This window comes from Lathamus discolor, chromosome 15 (assembly GCF_037157495.1).
Source record: "Lathamus discolor isolate bLatDis1 chromosome 15, bLatDis1.hap1, whole genome shotgun sequence".
In the NCBI taxonomy this organism is placed as follows: domain Eukaryota; kingdom Metazoa; phylum Chordata; class Aves; order Psittaciformes; family Psittacidae; genus Lathamus; species Lathamus discolor.
Genome location: NC_088898.1, coordinates 8070045 through 8094598, shown reverse-complemented (window position 1 = coordinate 8094598; position 24554 = coordinate 8070045). Strand labels below are relative to the sequence as shown.

General features: G+C 50.2%; 1 protein-coding gene across 6 annotated transcripts in view; it reads right to left on the bottom strand.

The window, feature by feature from the left end:
* Positions 1-24554, bottom strand: part of ASTN2 (astrotactin 2) — a 340921-nt gene that overhangs the window by 144899 nt on the left and 171468 nt on the right. For all 6 annotated transcript variants that reach the window (XM_065695849.1, XM_065695846.1, XM_065695847.1 and 3 more), the window contains one exon: positions 5087-5237. In XM_065695849.1, coding sequence (XP_065551921.1) covers positions 5087-5237 — 151 coding nt within the window. The remainder of the gene's footprint in view (positions 1-5086; positions 5238-24554) is intronic.

Below are 24554 nucleotides of genomic sequence, written 5' to 3'. Positions count from 1 at the left end.
TGGTGGGCTCCCCGTGTGCTCCCTGCCATGGCCGGCATCAACCACAGCGGCTTTTACCAGTCTTTACTTCTCTGTCATCCTCAAATCCCATTTTTATCTAAGGTAAAAGAGATAAATCCAAACCCACAGGCTCCTGGGGAGGGCACTTGTTACTTCCAACCATAACGAGAACAGGGAGTCATCTGCTTCAGGGAGCCAGCTAAACTTTAAAGGGATTAGAGGGGAACTGTTCCCTCCCCATCTCCCTCCCCTGCTTGAGCATCTCTAACTTAATGAGTCGGGTGCCTCATAAGGATGAGTTTTTATTTTTCAATGAACAATTGTCTGTCAGAAAAATGCAGATTTGATGAAGCTTCAGTGTTTTGTGGGAGTCCATCAATTGCAGCTCAAAATTCATTGGGAAATCAGGAGAGCGTTTCATTTTGACAAGGCTGAAATGGTTTGCTTTCCACCGCCTGATTTTGGTTTCATTTCAGGCTCTACACTGGGATAACGTGATGTGTGACGTAAAGTCCCAGATGATAATGCTGGAACTGAACATTTCTCCCTCCTTCTGAGAAAGGAGATGCTTTGAACCAAAAGATTTTGGATGTTTCACCCAGTTTCCCCCCAAGAGTATCAGTTCTCAGCACCACCCACTTCATTTTGAGGTACAATCAACCCCTCATGGTCCCTGAGCCACCTCTGGGTGACTTGTGCTGGAAGGAGGAGATGGGAGCAACTCTCCTCCTCCTTCACTTCTAATCCCATTTCTCCTTGAACAGTTACTCTCTTAAATGAAGCCATTTCCCTGCCCCGCTCAGCAGCAGCCAAGGAACAGCCCATCATTTTGATGTGGAAAGAGCTAAAGCAAAGGATTAGCTCCAGACAGGCTGTGTTAAGGTTAGGTGCCTGTGTGGCCCATGCCAAGTTTCTCCTTCTGTATCTATAAAGGCTGGGATCAGCTCCACACCAGTGTCACCATGGGCCACAACTTCATTAAGAGACACTGGTAGTAGGTGCTCTCCCTTCTGCACACTGCTGAGCCCAAGAAACCCTCCTGCCTAATGGGCTGACCCTGTGACCATGGAAGGGAACAGTTCACATGGTCCTTGTAGGCAAAGCATACCTTTTCCTCACTCAACTTAGAAACAAATCTGTGCTAGAGGAGCCCCAACCTGAGAGCAGGATGATCATCAGGGGGATTTCATGTCTGTGCAGAGCAGCAGCACCCAGCCTGGTGGGCTCTCCTACCCCTTCCTGACACCTCTCCCAAGGTGGGATGGAACCAACATCTTTGGGCTTCTATGGCACACATCATTCTCTTCCAGTCTAAAAGATTAAGTCACCAACATCTGCAGGCATCACTCCTCCTACTCCCTTGAGGCTGCAATCCTGCCTTGCAGGGCTCTCAAACAGGCAAGGCCATGGGGTGGCAGATGCAAGCAACCTTCTTCTCCCCGGGGTGGATGAGAGGATTGGCATCAGTGAGTGAAACCATGCTGAGAGACAGGTGGGAAACCTGAATTAAAGCCATTTTACAGGTGTTCCCTTCAGTCCCTCAGGGCCAATTCATAGGTTTTCATCTCGAATTATAAATCACCAACACATGAGGGTTAAGCACTTCCCCTCCTTCAGTATCCTCCCTCCAGGCTGAGCAGCTACTGCTGTGCCAGTAGAAGGGAACAGCAATATATATATATATATCTCAATATATATTCTCCTTTACTAGCAATAATCAGACTTATTCCTTCAGCACACTTAATCCTGGTTTACTGTGATCCCTGCAAGATAGTATGAAACACATTGGACTCAATGTGCGGAGAGGTTTAGAGAAGCTCACTGGGATTTTGTTTTCTTGGGATATTCCACAAACCCAACAGGAATTCTAGGAAAAGCAGCACAGAATCAGGTTTTCTAGAGCTTGGGGATTGTGTTGCTATGTTTCAGGTGGGGCTCAAAGACAAGGCTCCAGTTAGCAACGCCAAGGTCTTTGCAAGGTTGCAGCTCATCCTTAAAGTTACCCAAATGAAAAAGGCCTCCGATAAGAAAAGAACCGCAGGAAGCCTTTAGGCACTAATGCCATCTACTGGGTACACGTCAAAACAACACAAAAGCCATGAGATTAAGGGGGGGGGAAAGGGTCCATCCCCATGGGAAGTATGGGATGGAATTTGGGGACCGCACTGCAGAGCTTTGTGGTCTTGTAGGTGACCCCTCGCACGTAACTACGCAAAGCAGCATCCTCTTTTCTCCTTCCTAAGCCCAATGAGAGTGTCCTCAGAGCTGCTCCACCACGAGCTGCATCAAACCACCCTCCACCTTTTAACCGAGTCTTTTTAAAGCCAAACAATCAGGTAATGGCAGAGCCCACGCTGCTAAAGAGCCCAGAGATAAATGCATCCCCAAGTCCTTGCAGAATTACTGGAAGCCGTATTAAAGGCCCAGCGAAGCTGGTAACAGATGATGATTATATATAAAAGGAATAAGAAATCCTTGAGATTTGTACTGCTCCCTGGTTGAGCTGCTGGGCTCCAGCTCTGCTGTGTATTAATTGCTTACAAGGCTGCCTCTATATTTTATGCTCAGTACCTGTCTGGAACATTTGTTGGATTTAGCCTTGATTGATGAACCACTGATTATGTACTTCTGTGGTCCTCAGCAATTTAATACACTGTTGACTGCTAAAGATTAACAACATGTCCTGATTTGCAAAACAGTGTCCAGAGTAAAGCTGGAGCAAACCTATGGCTAAAATTAGTAGGCAAATGCTCCCTGAACTCCATAAAAAGGGGAGAGCTTAATTAAATTACATCTCGATATTGCCCACAGCACTTATCAAATTGGCAAACGGAGTTTGCAGCAGTTCAGCTCTAAAACTAACTGACAACCCCACAACGACCCCATCCCTGCTCGCGTTGGAAGCACGGCTCACACCCAGCAGGCTCCAGAAGCAGGGTTGGGATGAGGAAGGGATGCGTTACACAGTGCAGAAGGTACCAAAAGGTCACACACTGGGGATGCAGCAAGCTCCAAAACTCAGCTCCCATCAGCTATGACTTAACACCATGAGCATGACACAGGGCCTAATACCCGTTAGGCTTTTCCCCTGACAACGGCCATGGACCATGGTCAGAAACATGCGACAGTGTCCTCCAGTTCCCTGTTTCTTGGGCCCTACAAGCAGGCTGTGAGTGTAAAACAGGGTTGGGAATGCTGGGAGAGATGGAGCACTGTGCCTCTGGTGTCAGCGCCATGGGAGGCAGGGAGAGACATGGACCAGTGGTGGGATGCAGCAGCATCTCCAAACTCCCCCCAGGGAGCTCAGCTCTGCTGTCCTCAGCCTGCAGCTGAGACTGAGGAGCTGAGGGGGCTTCACCCCATGACTGAAGGGTTGTGGAGAGGGGCAGAGCAGCCTCATGTTCCTGCAGCAGGGAGAAAAGGGGGTGAAAAACAGAGGGGGGAAAGATGAGCATCTCTGCAGTTATCTTCTGTTCCCATTGGACACTTTGCTCTGGGAATAGGAGGACAGGAGATGCCCTGGTCCCCATGTGTCCCCTCTTAACCATGGCTCCCGGGGAGGTGATGTACTCAGGAGAATGGCTCCTGCTGCTTCTCCATCCTCCCCTGCTGCCCACTGTGTACAGTTTATCCTCGGCATAAAGCCTCTGTTAGGCATTACAGAGCAGGGGGTTATTCTCTCTGAGTGACACAGTTGTCAATTTCCACCTCTCCACGCGCCACGTGGAGCTCCAGGCCTGTAATTTATTGACAATTTCAATCTTAATATATCCTGGCTTCTAAAAAGAGGCATCGCTTCCCCCAGCGGCACAGGGAGATTGAGTCCCGATTGCTTCTGACAGTGTCTGGGAGGCACGTTGGCGTCGAGAGCAAAATAACACCCCAAAACAGGGGGGAACCCCCCCAGATAGAGTAAAAAGGAGGCTGGAAAAGGGAATAAAAGACAACGGGAAAAGAAAGGAGGAAAAGGAGAGGAGCACAAGGGGGAGATGGCACCAGGTGCTGCTGGTGACACATGAGGCTGTCGCGCTAAATGGCCTTAACAAGCAACCGGAGAAGGGGATAATGAAAACGCCACCCCCGGGACAGCACCGCTTCAGCCTGACCTTTCCCTGTGCCGCATGTAAACATCTTCAATAAATAAAGAGACACTTAACTCCTGCCTCTGCTCACGTGGGAGGGATGGGGCAGGGGGCTCAGCCTGCAGAGAGAAGGGAAGGGGCAGAGGTTTGGGGGGCTTCGGAGCAGCAGGGATGGGTTTGGAGGGCAGTGGAGTGAGGAGCAAGCTCTGGATCCCTCCCTGGGATCATCACCCGCTGCTGGGCATGTAGGAGCTCTTGCAACACCCAGACAACAAGGGATGCTCCGGGGTTCCTGCACCTTCCAAGGCTCGGCCCCCAAGTGTCAGTGTCAGAGCAGACACCACCTCCACACGCAGGGAATCACAGAATCAACCAGGTTGGAAAAGACCTTTAAGATCAAGTCCAAACTTTACCCCAGGAAGTGGTGATTTTGCTGTCCAGGTGAGATGGAGTAGAGCAGGGAGAGGTACTGAGCTGTGCTGCTCCCACCCGGAAGCACAGTGAAACCCCTCCATACATCAATGGCTTGGAGCATTTCAGAGCCTCTGCCCAAAACTAATGGCCTAGGGTCTAATAGGTCTTTTGGAGGAGCCTCAGGAGATTGTCTGGCAAGACACGAGCACGTTCAGAAACAAATCAAGGCTCTGAGGGTATCAGAGGGGCCCAGAGCAGGAGAGGATGGGGAGATGCTTCATCTGCCTCGCACACCGGGAAGCACAAAGCAGGATTAAAAACAAGGCTGCTTCCAGCCTGTGCTCTCTTGACAAGCAGGAAAACAGCCATCAGCCTCAAGCCTTTCTCTTTTGCTCATCTGAGCCCCTGGGCTGCTTCCCTGAGGTCCTTCAGACATATGTGATCTGCTATGAAGGCCTCAGAGAGGGGGAGAGCCCACCACCAACACACACATCCCCTTGGCCGCATCCCTGGGGAGGCACAGGCAATGCCCCCCTCTGCTTTGCCCCCAGACCAGACACCAGAATTGGGATGAGCACCCATGTACCTACCACACAGCCCGTGGAGTCCACCTTGCGATCCGAAACACACTTGAAGTTGCGGGTGCAGCCACCGTTGTTGCGGGAGCAGTCCCGGACTGGGCCGAAGGAGGAGAGCAAGTCATTGATGGTTTCAAAGTAGGTGGACAGCATCGCTTCTTCCCTTGGATAGAAAAGGCACCGTTAGGGCTGGCAGGGAGCTGGGAACGCATGGCATTGGTAGGGGAAGCCATAAAGAGAGCTGCTCTGGTAAAATCATGGCATTCCAATTAGCAAAACCAAGTCAAAGGAAGCTTCCCAAGAGGATTAAAGCTTTATGATTGTGCTATATGGAAGACGTTTGCTGCATAAGATACATTCTTGATGAAAATCAACCAGTTATAGGGTTTCAAAGATACTATCTACCATTTCCATACAAACTAGCAATGAAGAGGTACTTTATTAATAGCCTGGAGTTGTGTGTGTGGTTCTAACCCCATACTAGACAACAGCGAATCCACAACAGTGAAACTCCTGGACATTTCACAGCTGGGACAAGCCTCCCTGAGCACCCACTTCCTCATCCATCACCTGGGGACACTGCCAGAGTTGGAATTCCACATGAAACCTGGCTTTGCACCAAGATGTGGATGTGGTGGCTCATCCCTGCGCTTGGCTCTGGGTGACCTGGAGCAGGGGATGCGGGGATGGCGACAGCTCTCTGCTGCTCTGCTCCAGCCTCTGATGGCTCTGCAGAGCCCCTGGTGTGGCCATGCTGTGGCAGCCCTCTTAAGCAAGAGAGAAGCATAAGAAGCATAAAGGAGCCCTGCGCACAGCAGATTCTGTCTGTGACAAAGCATTCAGGCACTTTGCTTTCTGCTGGGTTCCTGCAAAGGGAACGCAGACGCTTGTCAAGAGCTTTAAGCATCTCCAAGGTATCTGTCATCTTCAAAGCACGTTTTCTGTATTAGCCTCTACTTGCAATCCATCTTGGCCAATAGATCCCATCATCCTCTCACCAACAGGACAAAGATTAAGCCAAGGTCACAGAACAAGTCAGTGATGGCGAAGGACTTGACCTCCACAAGCTACTTATTAGACCCTTATACACACAGGACTGCAAATAAACACTGACCCTTCTGACCTTAAAATAAGCCCTGAAGCAATGCCAGCAGTCACAGGTCTCCCCTTCTCTCCCATCAGCACCTAAGCAGCCACACAGCGACCCAATGCCCAGTGCTGGTCTCCCTGTTTCGGGGTGGTTTTCATTTGGTAACCCCATGCTTGGCAATGAAACAGTGGTGGAGGAATATTCAGCAGCCCCTGAGGACCACAGCACTGCTGCGTAGGTACTAGCACTGCATTCTCCATCAGCAGAGGGACCCTGCACACACACGCAGAGTCACACTCACGCACACAGCCTTGCCAACACCAAAAGCTCCTAAAAAATCATGAGTCAGGCATTAAAAATTATATATATAATGCGATTGGCATAAAAATGGTGAGATTTTAAAATAAATCAAGCTCTGGGTGGGTTGGGTTTTTTCCATCCCTACATTTGCCTTCTGCTTTCTGAGCCTTTAGGGTATAATCAAGCTTTTCCCTGCAAACTAAAGGGCTAGAAACTACCCAGGCACCAAACCCAACGATGTAAACCCCTGTGCAGTATGGAAGCCACAACTTGGCAGCTTTCAGATTTCCAGGCAATCACAGCATTCCAGAAGCTGGGAGTTTCAACAAGGAAAATACCATGAAACCAAGGAGAATTGGCACATCCCCGCTCTAGGGAGGTGGATGGAAGGCAGCTTCTCTGCTACCATGGATCAAGGTGGATGAGGTGCCCCAGTGCAGTGGTAGCTCCATGCCTTCCGTGATGCCTCTGGCTGCATCATTACCCCACATAGCAAATTAGTGTCTGCACTGTCGGCTTCCACCCCAATTAATGCTTCCCAATTTCCCTCTTGGTGATCAAGCTTCCGATATTCCCCCTTTTCTTGGCACAGCTCCTAGATTTTCCAGCATATTTGGAGCTCAATCTCCCTCTTGTCCTTCCTTGGTGATGTTTCAAATATCTTTAGAGGCCCTTTTCTATTAGCACTCTGTTCCCACCAGAATCTGCAGCTCCTCTGAAGTGAGGGAGTGAGAACAGAGAGAATACATTAGATCAGGGCACGTATTTCTGCTGGAGAGATGACGGGGAGAGAAAGGGCATATTAGTTACTACCCAGAGTATTTACTAACCAAAAAACACTGTTTATTAATGTAGGGAGAATTATTTAAAACACATGACAACTCCTCCACCGCCCACCCAGAAAGCTCAGCCCCATCTGGTCCTCTCAAGGGGTTTCTCATCGTAGGTGGACTGAAAGGAGAACTGTGCCCCCATCCTCCATCCCGGCTTTTCCATTTGGGTACCAAACAACCAGACCCTCCTGCAGCTCCCGCATCCCTGAAAGAAGATGAGAAGCTCCAGCTGCCTTAGGTGGTGGAAAGGAGACTCTGGGGCTGGATAAGGGTGGCTGTGGGAGGGCAGAGGATGGGAAGAGAAATCTTGATCTTCAAAATCACGCCTGGCATAATGGTGACCCCTGACAAAGCACGGGCAGGGGCTGCCGAGCTGGGACGAGCCATTAAGCGTATTAAAGTATTAACCTCCCTGGAAGGTGGGTCAGCGGAGCCAGAGGGAAGCGTTCAAGTGTCACCTGTGAGAGGAGAGGGGTGACGCTGCTGCCTGCTGATGGAGAGAGGCTGTTTGGCTGGATCACTTCGGTGTCATCTGCTGTTAGATCAAAGGAGCATCACTTTGACACGGCGTGCTGACAAGGGGGATGGCAGCAGATGAGAGGGCTGCTGCGATGCTCGGAGCGAGCAGGGAGCAAGCTTTGCTTTCTCAGAATCATAGAACGGTTTGGGTTCGAAAGGACCTTAAGATCATCCTGCTCCAAATCCCCTGCAATGGGCAGGGATGCCTCACACTAGACCATGGCATTCAAAGCGCTGTCTAACCTGGCCTTGAGCACTGCCAGGGATGGAGCATTTACCACTTCTCTGGGCACCCTGTGCCAGCGCCTCAGCACCCTCACAGGGAAGAACATCTTCCTTATGTCTAACCTGCATAACCCAGAGGGTCTTAGATGGAGGCACTGCCAGCCTCAGAGGCTCCTTTCAATTAGGGGGGATGAAGAGCAATAATTAACTATCCACTTCCCACAATGACACTGGGATAACCATCACAGAGAAGACGACTTCCTACCCCTGCCCATCCCTCCCAGCTGCTGTACAGGACCCTCATCCCCAAATCTCATAGCTGGAGAGAAGGCAGTGCAGACAAGGCGGGAGCAACAGCAGCATCCGACCACCACTGCCCGGGCACGCCACGTTAGGCCAGCACTGATGGATGAATCACTCTCCCTGCAGTAACAAGCTGCCTGCAAAAGAACAGCTCTTTTCTCTTGTTCTCCATCTATCCGTATTGAATTTCACTGAGTAACCCTCGGATCCCATCTGACAAGGCAGGATGGAGAAGTCTGGCTCCGCAGTTCGTGCCATGCCTGGGGCACACTGGAGAGCCAGGGGAAGCTGCTGGTGCCCCTGGGTGGACACAGGCACTGAAACCACAGGGACCAGGCAGGGCTCAGCACTGGTGTGATGGGGCAGTTCCCCACCACCCTGAAGCAGATGCTGGGTCCTATGAAAAAGGGTATTTTGGAGCGAGCAACATAATTTCTGGTGCCAGATTCTCTCCAGAAATAGAGAACATGCAAGCACATGTACATGCTATTTCTTTTAACTCTCCAGCCCTCTCAAAGACACATGCAGACACCCAAATGATACACTTGTAAATGAAATGCACTCCCCTCCCTACCAGCACCCACTGATTACATCCCCAGCAGCAGTAAAACCATCTTTTCTAACAACCTCTATTGCCACCAATGGTGAGTGTGGTGCACAACAGCAGGGCTCTGCCTGACCTTGCACAGCTCCCGCGGTGCAGACCACGGCCCCCATCCTCGCCCAGCCCCGTGCCACCTCCCATCACCAACCTCATCTCAATTCCCTTGAAAATCCTTTCCTCCACCCTCTCCCCTTGTTGCAGGCCCTCATTAATGAAGCAGATTCAGTGACAGATATCACTGGGGGTTATTTATTCATGAAATACCAACACCGTGCAACTCTCAAAGCCTCCAAAGCACTCATTTCAATAAGCTCAGTGCATCGCGGTGCCTGTTCGCTCCGGCTCATCCTGGAAGGGGATTAATGGGTGTTATCCGTTCAGCTGCCCCTTTTCATTGCCTGCTAATGGTTAAAGACTTCGGTGTCTTACAAAGTTAACCAGCACTGAGAAAAACAAAGAATCAGATGTGAGCTGGGGACCAAAGCCAGTGCTGCTCCAACCATCTGCTCCCCTGAGCTGTGTTTGGAGAGGGATCAAGAGGAGATTTGAGGGCCCTGAGTTTCTAGTGATGGGGCTCAATAGCAGCAAAAGGCGTGATGCTGTGCCACCTGCTTCACCCCAAAGGAGGGACCAGTGCAGAACAGGGACCCAAACCCATCCAGCATAGCCCAGGCAGGACATCTCATGTCCAAGCACCTTGTGCTGCTTCCTGCTTCCACTGGAAAGACCCCTCCCATCAGCAGCTTCAGAGCTGATGCACTTGTAAACCAGGACAGAGCAATTTACACCCAGATTCTGCATTTTGCAGCTTGACTGAACAATTTTGACCAGTTTTGGCCACAAAACAACTGCTGTGCTGCGAGGCTTGAGAAAGGGCTGGTCTGTTCACTGCAGAAAGCCCACCGGAGAGATGTCTCCCTGCACAGAGACCCTGTTATGTTCAGCTAGGGGTTAAACCTGGATGTTCTCTGCCTTCACCCTTCTTCCCTGCCCTATCAGATCATCTCTGATCTTGCTTTACCCATAGGGACCCTACGCTTTGCCCTGTGGATGCTCACATGGAAGCGGTGGCCACTTTCCCCTTCTAGTCCCCATTATGGCCCTATTCAGCCCTGAAAGCTGAAGCTGAGCACCCATCCCTCTGGGACAGCTTCCAGGGAAGGCTGTATTTTTCCTTAGGGAAAAATGCCTCCAAGGCAAACACAGCTCTAGACCTGCAACACCTCAAATCCATGTCCATGTGGCAGGTAGGTTATTTCCTCCCTAACAAGCCCCCTCTCTGAGCATCACCTGTACTCTCACCTACGTATTCCTCTCTTGCCTTTCTCTGCTCCTTTTCTCCCTCACATCTCTTTTCCTGCACTAAACCCCCACCTTCCTCTGCTACTCCAGCCAGCACTGCAATCATTAGTGAGGCTGCCAAACTCTTCCTCGAGTTTCAGAGTAAACTGCTCAAAGATATTGATGCCATCAGTGGAAGTGGGACCTGGCCGAGCCTTTCTGCTGTGAAAATGGTTCGGCCTCTGTCAGTTGGAAGCTTCTTTCCCAGCCATGAATTGCAAATACTGGGTGGAAACCAGTGAGCTGGGGAGGGAAGGGGCTCTCAGCTGCAACCTTGAAATAGCAGATTGGAGGGGATATTGTACATCAGAGCAGAAGCAAAGTTAACCCAAGCCCTTTGTCCTGGGCTTTGTGCCCTGCAGCACTTGGCCTTGTTAAGGCTGGGAAGAGCTCAGTGTGTTCAAACAATGCCTAGCATAATTCATCACAGCAATGGGCACAAAGGATCTGACACACATACCCCAGCCCGGGGTGCACTGCAAGATTCATCACCACATTTTGTATAGGAGCATTACATAGAACTGCTAAAAAAAAAACCCAAATAGCATCTGTGAAGCGCAGCACTCCGGACTGAAATGCTGGGATTTGACCCAGGACCCACCATGCAGGACCCCCAGTGTCTCACAAACATTAGGCTCACAGTGGCTGTACATTGGGTAGTATTTTCTTCACACTGAAGATGGGGAGCCAAGGCAACAAGAGATGAGGGTTAAAAGTGCTCAGCACTGTTGAACGTCCAACTGGAGATGCTTTCAAAGTTATTTATAGGACTTTCAGCCCTTCCCACGCTCACAGTACAATTCCAACCGTGTCCGACTGCACCATAGGCTCAGCTGCTCTGTATGGAGCACCATGCAGTAAAACACCCCAATTACGATGAATGTGCAATAAAACGTCACCTGAGAAAAGTGGTCTCCAACTTAAAAGCAACAGAATATGTTTTTTTCCAGGATTTCAGCCTTTTCCTTTTTCATTCTGCCTGCAGCAAGAGACCATTCTCGTTACAGCTCTCTCCTGCACCCACTACACCTTTTATCATACCTGTAGTAGATGCAGCGACCATCTCCTATGGTGCCAAACCATGAGCTATCAAGTCTATCCATGCATTGACTAAGCTGGGATGCTCTGCAAAAGTTCATCTCCAGCCCCACAACTGGAGGACCCAGTGAGGATGTGACAGCTTCTAAGTCGGTCTGTAACTTTGGCACATTTAAGCTCACATCCTCAACCAGGTTTCTTATTGCAGTGCATGAAGATGTGTTTGCATGCACCAGATTTATTACTCTATGCAGAAACCCCCAGTTTCTGCCCAGCACAGCCACAGACTCCTTTCAGCCACACTAATAGTGCTGGGAGGCTTGAGGGAAAGCCACCATGGGGTCCTAAACTGGGAGAAATCCTTACTTGAGTGGCATTGCAGAAAGCATTTCAGCGGAGCTACACTGATGTAGCACAGCTGATGAGCTGCTTACTATGAATTTTCTGGGTAATCTCACTGCTTGTGGTGATACTGTAATAAACACTTGCAAAGATGCTCTCCCAAAACCCTTGCGGTTCCAAGTGTGAAAAATTCCCTACCAAGCATCAATAATTTGCTGGAGAATCAATAAACCCACCACTATTGCTTCACCAGGGTTCTGAAGCTCACCTCAGCAACCAGAAAGGAAATGAAAGCAAAAACAAAGCAAAACCAACCCCACCAGAATAAAGGCGAGCTTGGAAAGCCCACGGCATGCAGCGCACATCCCAGGGGATCCCGGGGCTCTCCACTCCACTGCATCCCCCCTGGAGGCAGCACATCTGTTATGTGAAGGACTAGGATGTCATGGATGGAATAGAATCACTGAATGGTTTGGGTTGGAAAGGACCTCAAGATCAACCAGTTCCAACCCCCTGCCATGGGCAGGGATGCCCCACACTAGACCATATCACCCAAGGCTCTGTCCAACCCGGCCTTGAACACTGCCAGGGATGGGGCATTTACTATTCCTTTGGGCACCCTGTGCCAGCGCCTCACCACCCTTACAGCAAAGAACTTCTTCCTTATACCCAACCTGAACATATAGTTTTAATTATAAATTAGCTTCAATTTAATTCTAAATAAGACAGTTTTAATTCATTTTTCCCTCTATTTCAGGGAAGCATCATGGTTATGGCTTCAGCCCTGCATGAACCAAAGGCAAATGCAGGGAGTGATGGCTCAGTCTCCCAGGCAACCTCAGCATAAGGTGTAAGAAAAGGGGCATGAGTCTTAGCAGGGATGACTAAGCATGGTCAGTAGCTGTGCTGGGAATCACACGTGTCAGCACCTGCCTTACTGGGGATTGTAATGAATCCCAGATTCAGCAGGTTGCCTCTCCTGCGTAGTGATGGTACTGTTAGGATGCCCCTGTGTGCCAGACACCCGGGCAGCAAAATGCAGGATGGGGTGGGATGGGACTGGATGGGATTTGATGGGATGGGACAGGGGCTTGGAGCACAGCAAGAAAGCCCCTGATAAGCATACAGGAACACCAGACAGGAGGAGAAAGAACACTGCCAATTATCATGTCCCAGATCGACCACCTTGGCACATCATGGCAAAAGGGATGGCTATTATCATACCTTCTCAATATCTCATTCTCAGTTTATTTAAGATTCACCTTTCCCAGCCATTTTCAAATCACTGAATTCCAGACTGGTTTGGGCTGGAAGGGACTTTAAAGCCCATCCAGTCCCAACCCCTGCCACGGGCAGGGACCCCTTCCACTGGAGCAGCTTGCTCCAAGCCCCTGTGTCCAACCTGGCCTTGAGCACTGCCAGGGATGGGGCAGCCACAGCTTCTCTGGGCACCCTGTGCCAGCGCCTCAGCACCCTCACAGGGAAGAGCTTCTGCCTAAGCTCAGCTCAGTCTCGCCTCGGGCAGGTTCAAGCCATTCCCCTTGGCCTGTCTCTGTTATAATATCTCCCCTTCTCTTCTCCAGGTTTTTCTTGAGGTCCTAGGCTTTATCCTGCTACCTGTATCGTCTTTGGAGCCTCAACAGCCACATCCCAGCAGGTCTCAGGGGCTCATTGCCCTATCACACCGCACCAGGCAAACGTCATTTCTCTGCACGTTTTCTACCTGCTCCTCATTAGCTTCATTAGGAGCTAATTCTTCAAGGCGAGGGTGTAACTCTCCCCATTTCCAAGGTGTCAGCACTGACAAAACTACTTCCCTTTTCCCATACAACCTGAGAGCCCGAGCTCCCTCCTGCTACTACTACAACCAATCCCAGCTCATGTTTTCAGCTTCAGAGGAGTCTGTTTCCCTCTGCTGACAGTGTTATCACCAGCCAGAGCCAGACATACCTAATTCAGCTTTATTAACATTAGTTATTAAGTTATGAATCCCACAGGCTCAGATGAGCCTGACCCGTCCCTTCCCCTACGCTGCTCCTCCAAACTTCAGATGCAAAGAAAAGCTTTATAATGTGAAATCTAACGGATAAAAACATGGGAGCAAACCAGAAAAGCAAAGGTTTAACACCTTAAGTAGCAAAATAAGAGTGAAAAATATCATTTAGCCCATGAGGAACACAAAGCTCCAGGCTCAGTGAGGAGCCACCAAGCCCCTCGCACCACTGCAATCACCTTTTGGTGAGGGGTTTTAGGCAGCTCCTACTATAGGAATTCCAACAGTTAGCAGTGGTGGAATCTGCTTGTTCAACACGCAATCAATAGTAGTAATATGTATTAATTGACAGCAATTGCACACTCATTAACTCACAGAGTAATGTGTTTATCCAGCAAAACAGAGCGCGCTATTGGGGTGGGGATTATCAGGAAAGGCAGCGATGCATGATTAAAACACACATAAATGAAATGATCAAATGATTTCTCTCTACCACTTCATACTTGCGCTAGCTCAGCTTGCCCAGCAATTCCTTGCATCCCATCCTCTCAAGACCATCATTTTCTTACTTGTAAATACATTTCTGGCTTCAATATAGGAAGAAAACACAACTGGAGGGTATTTTTTATGCTCAGAGGTAACGTGGTGATATCATGGGTGGAAAACCTGCACAGAAAAGGAAGTGAGAGGACCTAGTGAGAGTTCATGGCCAAGCAGACCTCACCAATGCTGCTGGCAAGACCTTCTGCAGGCTGCACATAAGGAGGCACCTAACACCCCTACCAGCTAAACGCTGACCACAGAATCATGCTGTGACCAAGGGCAGGGACCCTGGAGGACAAGCAAGGCCAGCCAGATCCTCCATAAGGAAGCAGCTTGGGCTCTGCTATTATCCCCACCTTGTAAGCAACTGCTTGGATGCATCCCAGCCCTTTCAGCAACCCTGCCACCCACATCCAGAGCATCCACCAAATGCAGCACCCCATGGTTAAATTTAGAGGGAGCAAAGCCCTCTATGGGGATGCCACGTCCAGGCTATCTCTACCTGGATGTTGGGATCTCCAATGGTAACAAGGGTCCTGCAGAGCATGCGCTCTGCGACACAGACCCAGACCAAGTCTCCAAAGAAAGATAAGACGGGCACTGCAAAGCTGGTGAGACATCAAGGTCCATCAAGCTTCCCACAAACAGCAGCCACACAACACGGATACACACAAGTCTGTGCGTGCAGAAGTGTAATAAAGGAAATCAGAAAGGTTCCAATGTCACATACACAAAACTTATGAAAACGTGAGAACTACAGTTGCCAGGGCAACCTTAATGCAGTCTTTGGTAATAATGCACTTTGATGAAGGTGTTAATTGCAAGACCACATACAAGAGGGTTATCTGAAATACCTCTCTCTTCAAACGCCAAAGATGTTGTGCTGTAGCCTGATACCTTTGGATGCCTGAAACAGTCTGGAGCTCATCATTTAAGCATCCCGAAAACCATGTCTGGGTACATATGAACATCCACAGGCTTCTCAGCACCTCAAACCCAACATCATCTGCAGCTTCTTTGCATCTTGCTTTCTTTTTGTTAAAGGTCACAAAGCTCCTACTTTATTGTACTTGGATGCTGCTCTGCACACACAATTACTCGGCTCCTCATGGGTTGCTTATGCTCTGCTCAACACCAAAAAGCAGCAGTATTTCACAACCAATAAAGTGATTAAATTCCCAATCTCCCTGTTAGCATCCCCACTTTACAGACAGGGAGCTAAGGCCCAGGGAAAGTAATGTAAAAAGCCATACCCTACATTACATGCACCAAATTTGAGACATTTAGACTTGATTTTTCAGAGTGCTTAGCATTAAATGATGCTTCCCCTGCTCAGAGCACAGCTCTCATTGACTTTGGTTGAAGTTTTTACAGCTCTACATTAATGCAGATCATTCCCAGAGCAGGTTCATCGGCTGTGCTGAGCAAGGCAAAGGTGAAAAACTAGGATATGATCATACCATTAAAGATGGTTCCATAATGGATGTGCACACAGGGGCTGCCTGAAGGCTGCACAGCAAACTGACCCTGGCACCTCCCGGCTTTGGAGTTTCGCAAACTTGATAATCTTGGCTAAAGAGGAGCTTAATGGGAGTTTTATTCTGGGCAGGGAGGACAAGGAAGGTGTCCCCTCTGGAAACAGGACATTCACCATCAGCAGTTGCAGGATGCAGCATCACTCAACCTTCCACAAGCACACCTCTCCCTGGGCAAGCTCCTACCTGCCCGCTCACCATCCTCTTCCCCTCTTATCCCAGTACAGCCCATTCATCTCCCCCAGTCTCCCAGTTCCCCATCCCCGTTAGACCCAAACTCTCTATTTTGGGGCAGCTGCTGTATCTCTTAGCCAGCATTTCAGAGCAGGGATGCTCGGCCATGAGGACCGATGCCGACTCGCTGCTGAAATCAAACAAGGCTTCACACTGTGTGCAGTGATTCGAGCTCTTCAAAAGCACTTTTAAGCTGCTCAAATTAAGGCGGTTCTTTGCTTGTGAAAAAAGAGACCCTCCACAAAACGTCTGCCTCGATCCTCTGCTACAGTTTTGCCTGGGGGGAGAGAAAGAAATCTTAGCAAAACAAGCAATCGAGCAAAAGCCTAGACAGAAGGCTTGGGATCTCTCATCATAAATTATTAAAGGCTGAAAACATGAGATGGGTCAGGCCACCCCAGTACCAGGCCCTGATTACAGCCCTGCCAGGGCTGGTTCAAATAAAACCACATAGATTCTATGTGGCACAGTGAAAAACGGCATTAATCTCACTGCTGTGATGAGATCTGGGCATCTCCTTGCTACCTCTCCCATAACCACTCCCAACACAGCTCCAATCAGATCCCAGGGAGGAACTGAGCATCCAACCACCTTCCCCTTGTCTTTGCCTTTCCAATTATTCAGCAAACCAAGATTTCAGGTCACTGCTTGTTCAGCATCCCAAAGGGATGAGCTAACAGATTTTCCCATTTAAAACAGACATCTATCCTATCCCAAAAGAGAGCTCGGCTGTGGCAGTTCCCGGCTCTCTGCCCTGCATTCCCAGCCTAGAAACAGGGACTCTGCTTGGTGGTGGGAATGTGGAAGGGACAGACTGGAGCTGAAGGACCACAGCCCATGTGCTGGCTCCATTCCCTGCTCCGCTGCTCAGCCTTGGGTATGCACAGCCCCCTTGGTGCTGCAGCTTGTCCCCAGCCCCACAGAGGCAAAGATGTCCTACAGTGCCCCACAGGTGCTGGGGGTGGACCCAGTACAGGGTACAGCATAGAATCATAGAATCATAGAATAGTTCGGGTTGGAAAGGACCTCAAGATCATCCAGTTCCAACCCCCCTGCCATGGGCAGGGACACCTCACACTAAACCATCCCACCCAAGGCTCTGTCCAGCCTGGCCTTGAACACTGCCAGGGATGGAGCACTCACAACCTCCCTGGGCAACCCATTCCAGTGCCTCACCACCCTCACAGGAAAGAATTTCCTCCTTATATCCAATCTAAACTTCCCCTGTTTCAGTTTTAACCCGTTACCCCTTGTCCTGTCACTACAGTCCCTGACGAAGAGTCCCTCCCCAGCATCCCTATAGGCCCCCTTCAGGTACTGGAAGGCTGCTATGAGGTCCCCACGCAGCCTTCTCTTCTCCAGGCTGAACAGCCCCAACTTCCTCAGCCTGTCTTCATACAGGAGGTGCTCCAGCCCCTGATCATCCTCGTGGCCTCCTCTGGACTTGTTCCAGCAGTTCCACGTCCTTTTTATGTTGAGGACACCAGAACTGCACACAATGCTCCAGGTGAGGTCATGAGGGGCTGTGTCTGCCTTCAGTCATTCAGGAGCATTTTGCAATGGCCAGCTTGACCATTTTAGTGCGGGGCTCAGACCTCAGCATCCACATGGGCACCAACAAGTCATTGAGGTCTTCATTCCCTTTTATAGCCTATGAGGGTATTATGGGCAAGTTCTTTGTTCTCAAGGGCGAGTTCAGATCTGACTTTACAGCAGTTCATGAGGGTCAGCAGGAAAAGCTGGACTTTGCAGGGAAACCGGGAGAGGGAGAAGGTTACCCTTCAGCCCGTTGTTTCCCTGCACCCAGGCACTGGGAGCAGCCGCATCCCAGATCCAGCCGCTCTCATTACACAGTGATTGTGGCTTTTTTCAGGATACATATGAAGTGTTCAGATGTGGAGGTGATAAGCAGTTTAGAAATGCCAATAGAACGAGATTAGATAAATAGGAAACAGCCGGGGCTGCCGGATCAGTTATCCATGCTCTGACTTTTCACAGATGCTCTTATCGATCCACTGGGAACAGTGTTGAGTCCCTGAGAAACTGGGTGCTGGGACCAGCAATCTCCACACAGGCAGGGATGAGTGCTGGGACAGCGGATCCCTGCCCTGGTAAGGTGGTTGCTGCTGGTAGGATGGCCACGGAGGAGCCCCTGCAGACCTCAGCAGTTCATCCATGTAGCTCCACCAGAATCCATCCAGGTGAACGCCCCGAAAGCCACAGATGGGTGACCTTTACCAGCCTCTGCATCCCAGGGATCGTGTGGAATCACAAAATCAAACAGGTTGGAAAAGCCCTGTAAGCTCATCCAGTCCAACTGTTCCCAGCACTGCCAAGGCCACCACTGCCCCATGGCACTGAGGCCTCGTCTCCACGCTGTGTGAGCACTTGCAGGGCCGGTGCCTGCAGCCCTGCCCTGGGCAGCCTGTTCCAATGCTGAGCACCCTCTGGGGCAGGAATTGTTCCTCAGCTCCATCTAAACCTGCCCTGGGGCAGCTTGAGGCCGGTTCCTCTTGTCCCATCCCTTGTTCCTTGGGAGCAGAGCCCAGCCCCTCCTGGCTCCATCCTCCTGTCAGGCACTTGTAGGAGCCATCAGGTCCCCCCTGAGCCTTCTCTTCTCCAGATTAAACCCCCCCAGGTCCCTCAGCCGTTCCCATCACACTTGGGCTCCAGGCCCTGCACCAGCTCCGCTGCCCTTCTCTGGTCCCACTCCAGCACCTCTTGTAGTGAGGGGCCCAGAACTGAACACAGGATTCGAGGTGCAGCCTCACCAGTGCCCAGTACAGGGGGCAGTCATTGCCCTGCCCCTGCTGCATGGAGAAAGGGGTAAGAACCCATGAGAAGCAGAACTAGAGCTTTATGGAGAACCAAACCCATGAGGTGCATTTTAGAAGCCACACATGTGGGTCAGTTCCTGGGGATGTATTTATGCACACCTATACATACACACACAGCTTTGCTGCTATATATAGCACCTTCCATCAGCAACGCTCACTGGCTTTGAAACTGCCAGGTGAGTGTCCGCAGACAGAGGAACTGAGGCACAACCAGATTATTTACAGCTCGTTCCCACAACTCCTCTTTGAAGTTGGAATCCAATTAATTTTATACCTGGGGAGAGATTTGCATAGGGATTTTCCATCCATACGGGCAGGGTTTTCAAAAGGACTCCGCTCTTATCTAGGCACCCAATGCAGGCTGTGCTTTCCAAGGTGCCCAGCATACATTACTGGCTCCTCGGAGTACAGCTCAGTTTGTCACAAGGGCAGCACCCTCCTTGGTGAGACACCGGTCACCGAGCCCCTTCTCTGAGGACATCACCTCCGTGGGTCTGGTCTCCAGAAGTGAGGATGCTGCTGCCTTTGGAAGGGACCCATCTCCCTCCTGCCTGGAGATGTGGGCACCTCAGAGCAAATTATTTCCTATCATGAAGAAAACGAAGGGTTTCTGCTGGTTGAAATCCCCGAACAAGCTCAGCCCAGGCTCAGAGAGATGCCACTGGGGCACAGGGGAAGGGATGCACATCGGTGGTTGCAGGAAGGCCAGGAGCACCCTGTGCAGTAGCCCCATTCCATTAAATCACCTTGGTTATCACCTAAAACGGCACCAGCACTGCTACAAGGGTTTGTCTCCTATCTCCCCTGCAAAGACGTGCTGCCACAGCAGCAAGCACAGCCTGGACAGACCTCAAGGCAGCCACACGCTGCGCCCAACCTGCAAACACTTTGGGGCAGGAGCTGTATTTAGACCTGCGCTTGGGGCAGGTCTCCTCACTGCACTTCAATGAACCTTTCCCGATTCACAGCCTCACAAATATCCCAGTGGAGAGGCGAGCAAGCCTTTTCCATCACTTTCCCACCCCATCACAAACCGCAGCCCCCGGGAGCCCATGGCGTGGTGCCTAACACCCTCTGATCCAGGCGATAGCTGCAAAGCATCGCCTTCAGACTTCAGAGGAAGAGACAGAGCTTCAAATGCACACGAAACCCCCAGAGCCTCACGTTTCGCAAACAAACAGCACCCCTGGGGACGGAGCGGGCAGCCCTGGCTGCAGCAGCGCCTGCCTGTAATGAGCTGACCCGCAGGCTCCCTCCTGGCTCTCCCGTTCCTGGGGTGATGCCGTGCATTTTTAGCCTTGCCTGCAGCCATATCCTACAGCAGAGGCTGCCGAGCTGTGTCCAGGGCCAGGTGTGTGGAGAAAAAGTGGAAAATCAGCATTTAAAATAAGAAAAAGGAGGAAAATCTGGCAGTGAACTCTGCTGCATCCAGTTTTGTTCCTGCTGAACCAAATTGGCTGCCATCAAAGTAAATGGCAGATGAAGAAAACATTGACTTTCTGCTTGGGTCAATAAACAAGATAAATTGAGTGGGGAGCTGGATGTGGAACAGGGAACATCATCATTTACCTGAGGAAGAGAGAGGGTTAAAGGCAAAGAGGCTGAAGCAGGGCACGCTTCATGTAAGGAAGTTTTCACACGGGAGCTCAGCGCTGGGAGGCAGGAACCATGCAGCTTTGCCAGGGTTTGGGACTATGCTGTAAGACTGGATCTGATGTGCTTAAAACAGAAGACCCCAAACCCAAATCCAGAGATAACAGAGGATTCCATTCCCTCAACTGAGCATCTGCGGGTGCCAATGGCATTTGCCTAGAGTGGGTGCAGAGCCTGCAGAGACTGGACCTGAAGGTCTTGAAGATGCCAAGGGTGGAAGTTAGCCCACCCATCCCAAGGCGACCCAAGATCCACCTGGGAATGGGCTCTTCCAAACTCACTGGGGGAAATGGGCTCATATGGGGGATGAGGCTCCTGTCCTAAGGGCTGTCAAGGGTCGTAGCAAGAGCTGATTGGTGCCCTCAGCAACACAGACCAGGTCTGTGGTGATTAGGAAAGGCAGCCTCAGGAGCCAGCTTAGATACAGATCTAAGGATTACCTAAGCTACTCCTAAAGGCAGTCAAATCAATCCCAGCCTATGGCCCTTGGAACTAATTGCAATAGATGCCAAAGAGAGAAGGAGGAACCTGTTATTGGCCTTCCTGAGGAAAGAGAATATCTTGAACTCACCCATAGCATTAGATAAAAGACCATTTAGGAGAGAGACAGAAATCCTCAACTACAGAAAGACCTCTTTGTACTTTGCACTGGCTTATACACCACAGACCTACCATGAAACACAAATGCGTGGGATGTCAAAAGACCAGTGCCCTCAACAGGATTCACTGCCCTTGTTGGGCTGTCCCATCTTTTAGCCTTTGGACTACCCTAGTTCAGATCTGCCAAGCAGGGCTATTAATGGGGTGTGTAAGGGGAGATGCTGAGTGGACTTCCAGGGTTGCTCACTAGTCCCAGACTCAGGTTTCCAAAGGAGGCATCACTTTGGAAGATCCACCTCCTCATTTTCACAGTGCCACAGACTGGTTTGTGTTGGGAGGGACATTAAAGCTCATCCAGTTCCAACCCCCTGCAATGGGCAGGGACACCTTCCACTAGAGCAGCTTGCTCCAAGCCCCTTCCAACCTGGCCTTGAGCACTGCCAGGGATGGGGCAGCCACAGCTTCTCTGGGCAACTTATTCAACAGCCTCCCCTCTCTCAACAATAACCCACAACTTGAAGCATCAATAAAGAACTGACAACACATTAAACCAGTATCATCATTAAACCAGCACCTTGCCATCACACAAACATACTGATTTCAAAGTTCAACTCAGAGCTCCTCACTGATACCAAGCATCCCAGGATGGACATCCTCCCTCAACCTGTAAATCTGCCTGCATTATTACACATGACATAAAGAATATATGTATGTATTACATCAACCCCTGAGTGGGCACTAGGAGCTCCACATCAAAGGTGTTTAGGAGAGCTATGCTATGGCAGTGGAAGCATTTGGGGCTGGAGCCTGCAGGCAGTGATGGGAGCTGCAGCATCACGGTGAAGGATATTCAGTTTGAACCTCAATTTACAGGAGTGCAGGACATGGTCATCACTATTCCTGCCTGATTAGAGCTGTCAAAACCCATCAGGGGGAAGTTTGCCTGGGAACCCCCTCTCCAGCTGCACGTTTAGCAACAGGAGATGGATGGCAGGAGAAAAAGAGGAGGGGGAAAGACAGATGAGCATTTGCACACTGCAGGACCAGCCTCCTTCTCCTGTGCATCAGATTTCATTCCCCACCTGTATTTAGTGTCTATCTTCATTAAGAAGACACAGAAAGAAGGAAAGGCTTCCATGCTAATCCAAGATCTGGCTTGAGGAGGATCCCAGGATACAGTTTGCTTCCTCTGAAAGGCACCAGAGACAGACATACAGAGACATGTCCCCCCATGGTCCCAACACAAACCACCTCTGCCAGGGCACGGAGCACTGGAAGAAGATCTGAGGGGAGCATCATCAGAGCCCATGGGTACGAATGGGAGCTGTGAACATTGCATAGGCTCTCAGGGGAGATGGGGGGCATGAGAGGTCTGATCCCACCCCAACGGCAGAAATAAGCTTCTGCAAAAGTGACCTTGGACAAAAGAGTCTTTTTGGAGGCAGAGCTCGCCACAGAGGCAAAGCTGCGGATTTAAGAGCAAGAAAAGAGTTGGCGGTTGTGTTTTTTACCATTTCACCCAAATACGTCCTGTGTATGTATTTGCAAAAAGGGGGATCATAAAACATGAGCTTAACTTGTGCTTCCAAGTTTTATTCCCAATGGAAGGGGCACTGCAAAGCTCAAATGCCATCTGACTGCTGGCCTGAGAACAATGAACTTGCTTTCAGATTCCGGCCTAATAAACATCAGGAGTCTCTGATTTGACCTGGGCAGTATTCACCCCTATCTGTCCAACTCAAAACTCAGCTTAAAGCAACACTCTTAAGAGTCTGCTCTGCAACAGGAGAGGAGCGGAGTGCTCCCAGTGATAATGCCCCAGTTTGGGAGCTGGCATTTTGGGACCAGCTGCAGACTCGGATGCTGAATTCCTGCACAACCATGGGCAACGTGCAGGATGTGTCAATTCTCCCAGCTCCTCATCTGTAAAACAGGGACAACAACAGCTTCCTACCTCCCACCGTGCCATGAAGTTAATTAATGCTCCTTTGAGTTGTGAAGATTAAAAGCAGCACAGAACAGCAAGATAGTGTTTTATCATTGTTATGAATGAAGCCTCCACTTGTTCTATCAGAGTGCACCTTAAAGCAGTACTACTGTAGATGCTGTGAGTTGTTCCCAGCAGCTGTACTACCACTGGCACTCGCAGGAGTTTGACTGTAGACTTACAAGGAAGAGCTTTGAAGAAGAAAGAGAAGGAGAAAGAGAAGGAGAACAAACAAATAGGAATTCCACTACATTTTGTGCTTAGCACCTGGAGAGGAAACTCCCACCCTCCTGCGGGCTGGAATGAAACCAGCCAAAGACAAGAGCATCTCTTCACCTCCTGTTCTTGCCTGTGCTTTACTTTCATCAGCTGCTGTAGCCCTGCATGTGCAACATAAGGACAGATCGTGCTGCCAAGGAACTCAAACAGCAAATTCAATTCACACAGCCACACAGGAAGGGATTAATATATTGTCTCTATTTGATAGGTGGAAGAAATACAGCATAAGACACTGAAATTGCTTGCTGGGGGTAGAACAACATGCCTGAACCATGTAAAGGCATGGACAGAGCCCCTGCCCTGGTGGGGGCAGCACCAGATGTGTCCAGCTGTTGACACCATCCAAACCACATCCCATCCTCCCAGGTGAGCTGGTGGAAGGGACCATAGGAGCACTCCTCACTCCCAGCCTGGGGGCTCTCCAGCCCCTATAAACCCTCCTTGCCCTTATTTGATGCTGTGCGCATCAAACCCAGTGCAGCAGGTTCAGGTATCTATCCCTCTCCTGCCTCACGTGGCTCTGAGCTGGTAACACCAGGCTAGCACATAGCAAAAGAATGTTCAGGTCCTCGAGTACTTCAGGCAAATCACCTTTTGGTTCCCACATAGCCTGCACTTTTTAACAGAGGGCCAACATTAATTCCTTTGCTCCTCCTCACATCTTTTTACCCTGCACCTCCCCAAGGCAGAAACCTCTCCTTGATACCTACTGCTCTCCCGACCCTGCAGCCAGCTTCTCCATGCCCTGCCAATGCAGCAGAGCTGCTTGCTGCTCTCCATCCCTTCTCCAGGGCCTCTCCAGGCCACCTCCACCCTGCCCAGGTGAAGGACCCGGATGCCTGCAGCACACCATGGCCACACTGCTCCCGATAGGTGCTTTTCATGTTTAATTCAGAGGCTAGTTTAGTTAATCTCCGTTTCAATAATTCATCCCTTCCATCTTAATTTTGGTAGTTGTTGAAAATCCCTAATAAAACATTTAGAGGCTCTTTTAGTGAAGCAATGGTATGATTTACTTGATGGAATCCAAGTCTTTGATGTCCTGTCTTAACTCCCTCCCTCCCACCATGCTTCAATCCTGTTTATCGTTGTGCCGGAGGTAAGAGGTTCTTGTTGAGTTTTGTAGCACTTAGATACTTGGTCAGTGTTAATAATTCAGCTGCCCCACATGGCTTGGATAAATCATGTAGCACATCAGCCCCTTCCCTTTATAAACAGCCCCTC